Source organism: Colobus angolensis, unplaced genomic scaffold (genome assembly GCF_000951035.1).
Source record: "Colobus angolensis palliatus isolate OR3802 unplaced genomic scaffold, Cang.pa_1.0 Scaffold386, whole genome shotgun sequence".
Taxonomy (NCBI): Eukaryota; Metazoa; Chordata; class Mammalia; order Primates; family Cercopithecidae; genus Colobus; species Colobus angolensis.
The window spans coordinates 1,421,120-1,433,357 of NW_012117221.1; the positions used below are offsets into that span (position 1 = coordinate 1,421,120).

The 12,238-nt window shown below is 44.2% G+C and overlaps 1 protein-coding gene across 4 annotated transcripts in view; it reads left to right on the top strand.

Moving 5' to 3' along the window:
- The window catches only part of AKAP2 (A kinase (PRKA) anchor protein 2), a 128,830-nt gene that overhangs the window by 84,306 nt on the left and 32,286 nt on the right, over positions 1 to 12,238 (top strand). For all 4 annotated transcript variants that reach the window (XM_011954593.1, XM_011954594.1, XM_011954592.1 and 1 more), the window contains exon 2: positions 8,283 to 10,701. In XM_011954593.1, coding sequence (XP_011809983.1) covers positions 8,394 to 10,701 — 2,308 coding nt within the window. In that variant the 5' untranslated portion in view covers positions 8,283 to 8,393. The remainder of the gene's footprint in view (positions 1 to 8,282; positions 10,702 to 12,238) is intronic.

Here is a 12,238-nt window from a genome sequence, read left to right on the forward strand (position 1 = left end):
GGCAATGCTGGGTTCCATGAGGCACTAACCCCAGTGAGCTGAGCAGTGGCCACACCCTCCCAGTGTATCTGGTCCCCACCCCACCCTACCCCTTCTGCATTTGCCTTAGTGCTGGAGACATCCTGACTTAGCCAGAAAGTTAAAAGTTTAGGAAGAACCTCTCTAAAGACAGCCACGCATAGCTCGTGGAACCAGTTCTTCATCATGATTGTCGTTGCGTCCTGTGTACTGAAAACGTGACTTACAAAAGAGAGGCAGGATGAGAAGCGAAAACGGAGATACTCTCTGATTTCACAGCTATGAAGAATTTTTGTTTTATAGCCATGCCTCTGTTCCTAGGCCAAGAGTGAGTTTGTATTTTTGGTGGAACTTATAAATAACTGGATTAAAGGATCGGGTCACCTATTATCTGGAGAAAAGCATTTCTAATTTAAATGTCATGGCTTTAGTAGGAAGTAATCTGGGTTATTCAGAGCAGAGAAACCTGGTTGTACAGCCTGATGTTTGAGTAATTTGGGTCACACTGTGCATTTAGGCTAGGAGCCTGGGAGGTCGAGATGGGTTAGGGACACTGTCGAGCTTTAACAGCCTGAGGATGGTGGGGCAGAGCGGAGGCTGTGAACACAGTGAACATTGTCCTTGTGGTGAAGGACACCTTTCTGCTCTCCGCCTGGGCTCAGGCAGGCCTGCTAAGGAAAATGCACTTCCTTAAAGTTATTTCTGTTTATGACATGCCTAGCTGCAGGCCTAGGTACCCTGGGCAGAAAGAACCCATGGGTGTCTATGCCCAGTGAGTCAGGGATCAGGGCCCTGCTGTTGTGTTTTCTGTGCAAATGTAAACAGGCTTCTAGAATCTCACTTGTGGTGTTGGTGAGTAGTTGCAGCCTTTTCTCACACTGTCCATCACAATGACATCGACATGGGATCTTAATATTTTACCTCTGGCAAGTGGCCAGAGGAAACAGAACCCCTTCAGAGACGAGCCTAGAGGGTGAAACCCCCAGACTGTGCAAAAAGTCACATTTCTTTTTTTTTTTTTTTTTCGGGATGGAGTCTCTCTCTGTTGCCCAGGCTGGAGTGCAGTGGCGTGATCTCGGCTCACTGCAAGCTCTGCCTCCCGGGTTCACGCCATTCTCCTGGCTCAGCCTCCCGAGTAGCTGGGACTACAGGTGCCCACCACCATGCCCAGCTAAGTTTTTCGTATTTTTAGTAGAGACGGGGTTTCACCATGTTAGCCAGGAGGATGGTCTTGATCTCCTGACCTCATGATCCACCCGCCTCAGCCTCCCAAAGTGCTGGGATTACAGGCCTGAGCTACCGCACCTGGCCCAAGAAGTCACATTTCTAGCTGACACGTAGAGCAGCAGATATGTCTCCAGAGAGTAAGTCTCGAGGGAGTTCATCTGTCTCTGACCAAGACTGAATAAAGAAGGCAAAGGGATCATTGACTTTTAAAGCTAAATTGTGAGTCTCACATCATCTGTGGAGATTCAAGCAAGTAAAAGATCAACCAAAAAGCCAAGCTAACTCTCTTTTGATCCATCCACTCTTCTTACCATTTCCCATGTCATTTCAAAAGCCTCCTATTATTGAGAATGCATTTTGATATATCAGGATAGAATGAGAAGAACGCACCTTCAAATCCTGGCTAGGGGACTTCCTAGCCAGATGATCTTGGGAAATGTCTCTTTATTTCTCTATACCTCTTATTTTGAAGTTTTAAGACTGAAATAAAATTCGTGCCTTTCCCACTTAACAGAGGGCCATGTTTCAAGCATCAGCTGACATATATATGTATGTGCATGTACTATGAAATGATAAGCTATTAGACGTGTGTCAGCCAGAAAATGGGGATGCCACACTTACAGATGCTCACAGGACAGGCTTGTCAGGGTGTCTCATTCACTCGTACGTTTACTTGGCTAGCTGAGTAATGGAGATGGACCGGGTTCTGTTTTATCCAGTGTGTGACCCCTCCTCTGCTTCCCATGTGACTGGAGCCCCAGGTCTGGTGGTTCTTGACTACTTATTCTACTTACTGCATTTCAGGGCTTAACTTTTAAGGACATTTTGTGAAATTACTCTCTCTGTTGCAGCACAACTGTATCTTCCTAGTTGGGTTCAGCTTCTACTAAAATTCACAGGTAAGGATCTGGGGTTAGGGAAAGATTAGGGAGATTAGAGCTGCCATGGGTTCTGACTTTGAGTCTTTCCTGGGCCTTTTTTCTTTAATCTTTTCTTGTTGATTTCTTTTCTTCTAAAAATCTCCTGCTCTTTTCCCAAAAGAAATTCAGTCTGCTGCCAGAAAGAATATAATATCAGTCATTTAAACCTCAGTGTAAAATGGCTTAATAATAGTGAACGTTTGCATTAACCGTTTTACAGTTTACATAGTGCTTTTAAGTACATTTTCTAACTTAATTCTCAAAACAGATTTGGGAGATATTATTAGTCCTGCTTACGAAGGAGTTCTATTCTCGGCAGAATTCCATAATTATAGTACAAAAAGTCTGGTAGGACTTTTATAGGTAGAGCCAAGAAATGACCCCAGACTCTGGTCTTTGGACGCCAAACTCTGAATTACCACATTTTCTGCATTATTTAGGTGGAGAGATAGGCACCTGTGTTGTAAATTAAGCCATGTTAATTTGCTTTGCAAAACTATTAAACACTTTTTGGTAGATAAAGGTGACTTTAGTAGCAGCCTGGCTACCAGGTTATATTAAACACAGGTCTCTTGGACCAAATTCTGGCACTCATACAGACTTGTGTTAAATAAACATTTGTAAAAAGTGGTATGAAGAAATCTCAGGTCCCTAAGTTTCTAGATGCTACCCCCCAACCTTGCCTGAAGACAGATGTGGGAACTTTATGAAGACAGGATTATGTTACCGTTTTAGTGGGTGTTAAGCAACCAAAGTCCCCTGAACCAAAAGCTAGAAACAAGAATAGTTAGTTCTCAAACCTCAAACACCATCCGTAAGGGCGTATAAACCAAAGGGCTCACTCTATTGGCATATCCCCTTCATGAAAGGGTGAGGAAGATCTCTAATCCACAAATGTGAACACTACCAATTTCACGGATTTCTAACATTCATTATGCTAATTGACAGGCCACTAATTTCACTAATGAAAACCTATTTCTCACCTTAATTATGCCAATTAGCAAAGCTTCAGGGGTTCTCCGGAGTTCAAGAGAGCTAAGTACTGGAGGAAGCCACCTGTGGGGTGTGGGATCTCTCATTAGATCCTAGATGACCATTTCTTGAGTTTATGTTCCCAGTTAGGGTGGTTGTCAGACCCTGGAATGTAATTTAAACTGATTTCAGAAGCACACAGCTGTATTAAATTGCCCCTGACCAAGTATTTGGAAGTAAATGGTAGACATCCTAACCAGCTGTTAACTAGTCTAGGAATTTAGTGGGAAAGGCAGGTTTCTGTGTCATGGTGTTAGAGCTCTACCTGTAGGGTGAGCTGGGCCGATCTAAAAAGCTCTCACAGCCCCTTGGCACCCTAGTTTTTCTCTGACCTTAGAAAACCCAGTTTGATGATTCTTTCATATCCTTCTGTTTTTTTGCATTGGGAAATAGTTCATTTCAAAAAGGACTTTCCTGTTGATTGAATGAATGTGCATCTTATCTAAATCTGGAATCACGTTTACCTAATCTGAAGCATGGAGAAAATTCTGGACCTTCTTATCTTCAAAGAGAGCAATAAGCATTTGTTGGTTTAAACAAGACATCATCTGACGATACCAAGCCCAGATTCCTGCCCAATCCGGATAGGTTAGATTTCCAGCCCATTTTTATTTACCTGGTGTAGTTGCCAGTGGCTTTGATTCCATCAGGCCATCATGCATGAAGGCAAATTCTCACTGCTTACAGTGGAACTCAGGAATTCGCTCTTTTGTTATCATTGTTGTCTAACTTTACAAAACCTCAAGACCTCTGGTGCATGATTGTGAATCAGTAATTCAGAGTTGTTTATCTCTTTAAATACTTCCATACCAATTAGAGGTTAAACCTGCTGCTCCCTGAGTAGATGGAATTTAGTGTCAGGAAGAATTTTCTGAATTTATGGGAAAGGGGGACTGGATGCCATATAGCTCACAAGAAGGAGGGCCTCTTTCCTGTTTACACCCTCCAGTGTCTAGAGGTTTAAAAAAATGTATTGGAAAGGATTCATCCCAAATTACACTGGAACCCCCCCTAACTTTGACTTTTAACAAGTAACTAGCCTTTTGTGTGTGTATGTGTGTGTGTGTGTGTGTGTGTGAGACAGAGTTTCACTCTTATTAACCAGGCTGGAGTAGCAGTGGCGTGATCTCGGCTCACTGTAACCTCCTCCTCCTAGATTCCTGCCTTGGCCTCTCAAGTAGCTGGGATTACAGGGGCACTTGCCACCACGCCTGGCTAATTTTTTGTATTTTTAGTAGAGACGGGGTTTTACTGTGTTGGCCAGGCTGGTCTCAAACTCCTGACCTCACTTCAGGTGATCTGCCTGCCTTACCGGGGTGAGCCACCGCGTGGGCTTCTTCTTCTTTTTTTTTTTCCTTTTTGAGACCAAGCCTCACTTCCTCACCCAGGCTGGAATGCTCCAACCTCTGCTCTCTGGGTTCAAGTGATTCTCTTGCCAAATAGCTGGGCTTACAGGTGTACACCACCATGCCTGGTCAACTTTTGTATTTTTAGGGGAGACGAGGTTTCACCACGTTGGTCAGGCTGGTCTCAAACTCCTGACCTCAAGTGATCCGCTCACACTGGCCTCCCAAAATGTTGGGATTACAGGCGTGAGCCACCGCACCCAACCTTTTTTGAGACAGAGTCTCACTTCCTTGCCCAGACTGGAATGCAGTGGCACTATCTTGGCTCACTGCAACCTCCGCTTTCCAGGTTCAAGCGATTCTCAAGCCAAGTACCTGGGATTACAGCTGTACACCACCATGCCCGGCTAACTTTTGTATTTTTAGTGGAGAGGGGGTTTCACCATGTTGATCAGGCTGGTCTCAAACTCCTGACCTCAAGTGATCCACCCACCTTAGCCTCCCAAAGTGCTGGGATTTCAGACATGAGCTACTGCACCCTGCCAACTAACTAGCATATTTTAAAATCTCAGTTTGACTGATCACAGAAGACATAACTACTTGTAAATTAATTTCTGATTCAAAGATAATGGCAGTTTTATATATTTTTTTCAGACAACTGCAAAAGTATATTGTCAAATTCTCGTCTTAGATTTTAAAAATTTGGTACCAAAACAACTATTTGTAGTTCAAAAAGAGTGCCTTAGAAAGAGCTGTTCAATTGTTGAGTCCTAAAAAGAAAACATGGAAAGGCATCTGCTCATTCATCATTGAGCGCTTGATGTGTGAAACATTCAAGAGAAAGGGACAATGCTGATGTGAGGAGCAGAAAAGCTTCCTGGGAAACAGCTTTGGAGATAAGCCCCATCACTCCTTCCTCTGATTAGCAACAAGAGACAAAGAGAGGCAAGTTCTTCATTTGCCTGATTCAGAGTAAGAAAACTCTAAAAGAGACTTAGGGCTTTCTTGGAAGTACAGGGAACTCGGGTTTTGTTTTTGTTTTTTTTAAGAAACGGTATTGTCTTCTGGAGCTTATTGTTGCTGCTAATTTCATTGTGACCCTGCAGAATAAGTTCCCCTCATGTTTAATGAATGGATTAATTAATGAAACTATAGAACTAATTATTTGCCTTTTAGTTTCCTTTACTATTACGTTGCCCTTCTTCCTCTCCTCAAGTATTCTAAAGCATCTTGTGTTTCAGGAGAGCAGTGTTTTCTAAACATATTTCAGTCCTACCGGCTTCCTACTGTTTTCCCACTCCCCTCCGCCCACCTCAACCCCGAAGCCAAAAAGGATAGAAGGAGAGCTCTGTTGTTCCCATGCAGAATATCAGCAGTGAGTCATTAGCCAAAAGAAGCCAGGGGTAAGGGTGCCATAGGTAATCTGACTCATCTTAGCAGTACCATGAATCTCTCTTTGTCTTCTTATTCTAATAATAATTTTCCATGGAGTGGGCTAATTTTGGCTTAGGTTTACTTGAAATTGAATGGCAGCCAGTAAGTTTCAGCATTCAGATTTTGTGTAATTCTTAACGATATATGAGTAGAAGTTACCGACAATGCCTTATCCAACAAAAAGTTTAGTTAACAGTTTTAAAAGGGCTGGCCCTGCAGGATGGCTCACGCTTGTAATCCCAGCACTTTGGGGAGGCCAAGGCTGAACTGCTTGAGTCCAGGAGTTTGAGACCAGCCTGGGCAACATAGTGAGACTCTATCTCTACAAAAAATTTAAAAAATTAGCCAGGCATGGTGACGCCCACTTGTAGTCCTAAGGGAAACTGAGGCAGGAGGATCCCATGAGCTCAGGAGTTGGAAGGTTGCAGTGAGCTATGATCACATCACTGTGCTTCAGCCTGAGCAACAGAACAAGAGCCCGTCTCTTAAAAAAAAAAAAAATAGGAAGGTAGCAGCAAAAACTACTATTTAATGATGGTCAAAAATAAAAAATAAAGATGTTAGCAATTATAAATATTGTGTTAAATATCACTCTTTAACAAAGACCAGACCTAGACTGGAAGAAAATCAGAGAACGGAAGATGTTGACAAAAGAGGAATACTCATTATTCGTGCATGTTAATGGAGAAGACATACACATTACTTGAATAATTTAAGTAAGTCTGAAAGGAAACGTGAGAAATGAAGATTGAAGGAAACCCCCCAGTTCATGGATAACCCAGAGAGTTTTTCACATTTTGACAGCAATGTAGAGCACTTACGGTGAACTCCTGTGTTTTCTTAGGTCTTAAGAACAAATCCATAATTATCTACTTTTTTGGGAAGGATTTTGAAATTAATTTCCTGAGAATCATCCCAAGGTGGTGCTTTAATATTCTAAGCATTTAAAATTGTTGAAACCTTAGATAAATGAAGATTACACCCTCTTGCAGTTTTGCATTGTCCTATGTCAATAATACAAGGCACATTATAAACTTGAGATAGGGAGACAAAGCCGACCTAGGTGTTAGTAAAGTCCTTGAGGGTAGCTCTAATTAAAGTTTATACTTCACTGGAATTCTTTGAGATAAGCCAGAGTCCTTTGATATGAAAAAGAAAATCATCTTATAATTTGAAAATTAATGTTTCTAATGCCAAATAACAAAATTACATAGGCTAGATAACTGGTAGAAAAATAGGATGGATAAGTTGGGCATGGTGGCTCATGTCTGTAATCCCAGCACTTCGGGAGGCTGAGGCGGGCAGATTGCTTGAATACAGGAGTTCAAGACCAGCCTGGGTGACATGGAGAAACTGTCTCTACAAAAAAAAAAAATCAGCCAGGGGTGATGGCCCACACCTGTAGTCCTGGGAGGTGGAGGTTGCAGTGAGCCAAGATGGCACCACTGCACTCCAGCCTGGGCCACAGAGCAAGACCCCATCTTTTAAAAAAAAAAATATATATATATATATATGTGTGTGTGTGTGTGTGTGTGTGTGTATATATGTATATATATGATGGATTTTAAAACATTAAGAAGATAGAGTTTTCTTATTGAATCACAAACTGAAGATACCACATATAAAGCAGTTAAGAAACTGGAGGAGAGGTACCACTGGCCATTAGTTTTTCAAAGCAATGCTGACTTCTTAACTAAAGAGTATTATTTTGATGCAATCCCAGAAAACAGAGCTGTGCAGTCAGTGGCTTTGGTGATGGTGTTTATAAGGCACATGGTCAGTTACAGCCATGGCAGTGAGGCACTGTAGCCTATGTGCTGCCATTAAAGGGATCTACTATTTTCCAGTATTTTATTCTGGAAAGATTTTCCAAAAAGTTTCTTGTCTCCAGAATAACTGCATTACATCTGGCAGAGAGTCATATGTTTTAAAGATGTGTTCATACAAAAGGACCTTCTTTTTGCAATCCTATTAATAGTCCTATTGCATAGCCTGCAATCATTTGCTACAAAATACTTGGGAAGACTCTGGTACAATAATGATGTAATCTCTTCCACCTTAGTAGATAAAATTTAAAAATGGCACTAGCATGTAAACAAAATGGAATCTGTAAAATAGAGAGGGTTGGGCACCCGTTACTACAAGAAAATGAACATTTAAGGGATTATTAGGAAATTTCTATTCAAAAGAATTTGTCACTGTGGTTTCCATTTTCCTTCCTCTTAGTTATGAGTCAGTTTGTCAGCATTCACATCCATAAGAGATGCAGTATTTAACCCTGACTTTTGTTTTCTCTTTATTCCAGAAGCCTCCTCAGCTTTCTGAGGATGATATCCGGCTAAAAAGCGAGGGAGACGACTATAGTGCCACCCTCCTGGAGCCTGCTACCAGCTCTCTTTCCCCAGATCACAAAAACATGGAAATTGAGGTGTCTGTTGCAGAATGTAAAAGTGTTCCTGGAATCACCTCTACCCCACATCCCATGGACCACCCTTCCCCTTTCTATTCACCCCCACATAATGGCCTCCTCACTGATCACCACGAATCCCTGGATAACGATGTTGCCAGAGAGATCCGCTATCTAGATGAGGTGCTGGAGGCCAACTGCTGTGATTCTGCTGTGGACGGAACGTTCAATGGATCATCCTCCCCAGAGCCTGGTGCAGTGGTCCTGGTGAGCGGCCTAAGCCCCCCTGTCCACGAGACGACCCAGCCAGAACCCACTGAGAGAACAGCTAGCCAGCAGGCACCGCCTCACATCGAGCTCAGTAATAGCCCTGACCCCATGGCAGAGGCAGAAAGAACAAATGGCCATTCCCCCAGCCAGCCTAGAGATGCACTGGGGGACAGCCTGCAGGCCCCTGTCAGCCCCAGCTCCTCAACCAGCTCATGGTGTTCTTCCCGAGATGGAGAGTTCACTCTCACCACACTGAAGAAGGAGGCCAAGTTTGAGCTGCGTGCCTTCCATGAGGACAAGAAGCCCTCCAAACTCTTTGAGGATGACGAGCGTGAGAAAGAACAATACTGCGTTAGAAAAGTGAGGCCTTCGGAAGAGATGCTGGAGCTGGAAAAGGAGAGGAGAGAGCTCATCCGCAGCCAGGCCGTCAAGAAGAATCCTGGCATTGCAGCAAAATGGTGGAATCCCCCGCAGGAGAAAACCATCGAGGAGCAGCTGGACGAGGAACATCTGGAGTCACACAAAAAGTACAAGGAGCGCAAGGAGAAAAGGGCGCAACAGGAACAGTTGCTGCTGCAGCAACAGTTACAGCAGCAGCAGCAGCAGCAGCAGCAGCCCCCATCGCAGCTCTGCACAGCCCCTACCTCTTCTCATGAATGCGCAAGCATGATTGACAAAGCAAAGGAGGACATTGTCACAGAGCAGATAGATTTCTCTGCTGCTCGCAAACAATTTCAGCTGATGGAGAATTCCAGGCAAGCAGTGGCCAAGGGCCAGAGTACACCCAGGCTGTTCTCCATCAAGCCTTTCTACAGGCCTCTGGGGTCAGTCAACTCAGACAAGCCACTGACTAATCCGAGACCACCTTCTGTCGGGGGACCTCCAGAAGACAGTGGTCCCTCAGCCACCAAGGGACAGAAATCCCCCGCTGCCCTGGAGACCCCACTGGCAGCAGGAAGCCAGGGCAACACAGCCCCTCAGGGGAAGGAAGGGCCCTACAGTGAGCCTTCTAAACGTGGGCCCTTATCTAAACTGTGGGCAGAGGATGGAGAATTTACGAGCGCCCGGGCCGTCCTCACCGTGGTCAAGGATGATGACCATGGCATTTTGGATCAGTTCTCAAAATCCGTCAATGTCTCCTTGACCCAAGAGGAGCTTGACTCTGGTCTTGATGAATTGTCGGTGAGGTCTCAGGATACCACGGTCCTGGAGACCCTATCCAATGATTTCAGCATGGACAATATCAGTGACAGCGGGGCCTCCAATGAGACAACCAATGCCCTCCAGGAAAATTCACTGGCTGATTTTTCTCTGCCGCAGACGCCACAAACTGACAACCCCTCAGAGGGCCGAGGAGAAGGCATCTCCAAGTCATTTAGTGATCATGGTTTCTATTCCCCTTCCTCCACGCTGGGGGACTCTCCGTCGGTTGACGATCCCTTGGAGTATCAGGCTGGTCTCCTGGTGCAGAATGCCATTCAACAAGCCATAGCCGAGCAGGTGGATAAAGCTGTGTCCAAAACCAGCAGGGATGGAGCAGAGCAACAGGGACCTGAAACAACTCTAGAGGAAGCTGAAGCTGGGGCTTTCAGCTCAGAAAAGCCTCAGAGCATGTTTGAACCACCTCAGGTGTCTTCTCCTGTTCAAGAGAAAAGGGATGTATTACCAAAGATTCTGCCTGCTGAAGACAGGGCACTCAGGGAAAGGGGGCCCCCCCAGCCACTGCCGGCTGTGCAACCCAGTGGCCCAATTAACATGGAGGAGACCAGGCCCGAAGGAAGCTATTTCAGCAAGTACTCCGAGGCAGCTGAGCTGAGAAGCACAGCCTCCCTCCTGGCCACTCAAGAATCTGACGTGATGGTTGGACCCTTCAAGCTGAGGTCCAGGAAACAGCGGACTTTGTCCATGATCGAGGAAGAGATCCGAGCAGCTCAGGAAAGGGAAGAGGAGCTGAAGAGGCAGAGACAAGTCTTGCAGAGTACACAGAGCCCCAGGACAAAGAACGCCCCATCGCTGCCCTCCAGAACTTGCTACAAAACTGCCCCAGGTAAGTGAGGAGCCTCACATGAGAGACATGCCACAGCAGTCTGTTGTTGTTGATTCCAGCTCATGGGTTTCTATGTGGAGCCTCTGTGTGTGTCTGGAGTAAGTGTTGGGGGGACACTAGCATGAGAATTCCAGCATACAGGGACATGCAACAAAAGTGTCAGTGTCCTCTAGAAGAATCCTGAGCTTGGATGGAGTTTACCACTTTCCAGAGGATGCAATCGCTCCTTTTTTGTTGTTCTGCTTTGGACTTGGTTTGTTATAAAGAAATGTTCTCTTTTACCTGAAAGCCTGCCGTTGTATGAAGGAGAGGCTGTTTGCAGCATAGAACCAGAGTGGGCCTGTGTGTGGACTATGTTGGAATCAGTAGCTTGACCTTCAGTATCTGTAGTTAAATCAAACCCATCTGATTTGGGAGCTGTCCTCTACTGACTAACCCCTTCTGAATGCTGGTTCCCTTCCCAGCAATGATAGTCATAGCTTGGCATTGCAGACTGGTCCATGCAAAATGTTCTTGTTCATCTTCTGTGTAACTGGATTTTTCTTCTGAAGTCACCACAAAGCAACTACTTTGGAATCAGGGGTAGGGGCATCTTTTCTTGTCATGTGACCCCTTTGGAGAAGTTGAATGACTCTTCACAAAGGCAGGTCTTTAATCCCTTCATATTGCCTGGGCGGTCCCTTTTTTGAATACTTTGTGTAGATGGTTGATGTTAATTAGGGTGCTAATTATTATTACTACCATTTGGATAACAGTGTGACCAGTTGTTTTGATTTTCCATGTGGATTTGATGGCAATCAGGGATCCACGCATCTTCAACTGTAGAAAACACTGCTCAGAGCGTGGTCCAAGCTAGTCCAGAAATCATTTGCTACTGGTTCATTCTAAGTTCAGACATTGAGAGTAAGCATTTGAAAACTCTTATTGCAATACGATATTGTCCTGAAATCCAAGTGTGGGATTTTTGCATTTTATAAAGCTATTGCTTCATAATGGACTGGTTGGGAAAAACTGATGCTTCACCGGAGAAAATTTCAGAATCGTTACCCTAAAGTATAATTGTTGACACTTGTCTTGGTCCATCTAGATCTTAATCTAATCTTGACACTTGGCTTCCATCAAATCTACAATAACACAAGGTCACTCTTCTCATTAACTTTTTAAATTTTGAAAGAATCTCCAACCTAAAGAAAAGTTCTCAAGTACAGTACAAATGTCTTTCTGTTTTGAATCATTTGAGAGTAAATTGCCAGTATGATATCCCATCACCCCCAATTTTGTAGACTGCTCCCTAATGTGGGTCTCTGATGCTTTCATATGATTATTTTCAGGTTGTGCCTCTTTGGTAGGAATCCCACCAAGTTGATGCTGTGTTCTCACTGTATCCAAACAGGTAGCATGTGGTATTAGTTTGTCCCATTATGGGGACAGGTGTCAACTCTGATCACTTAATATTGATTATGATCACTCAATTGAGGGAGTGTCTGCCAGGCTTCTGCACAGTAGTTACTTTTTTCTTTTGTAATTCGTATATATT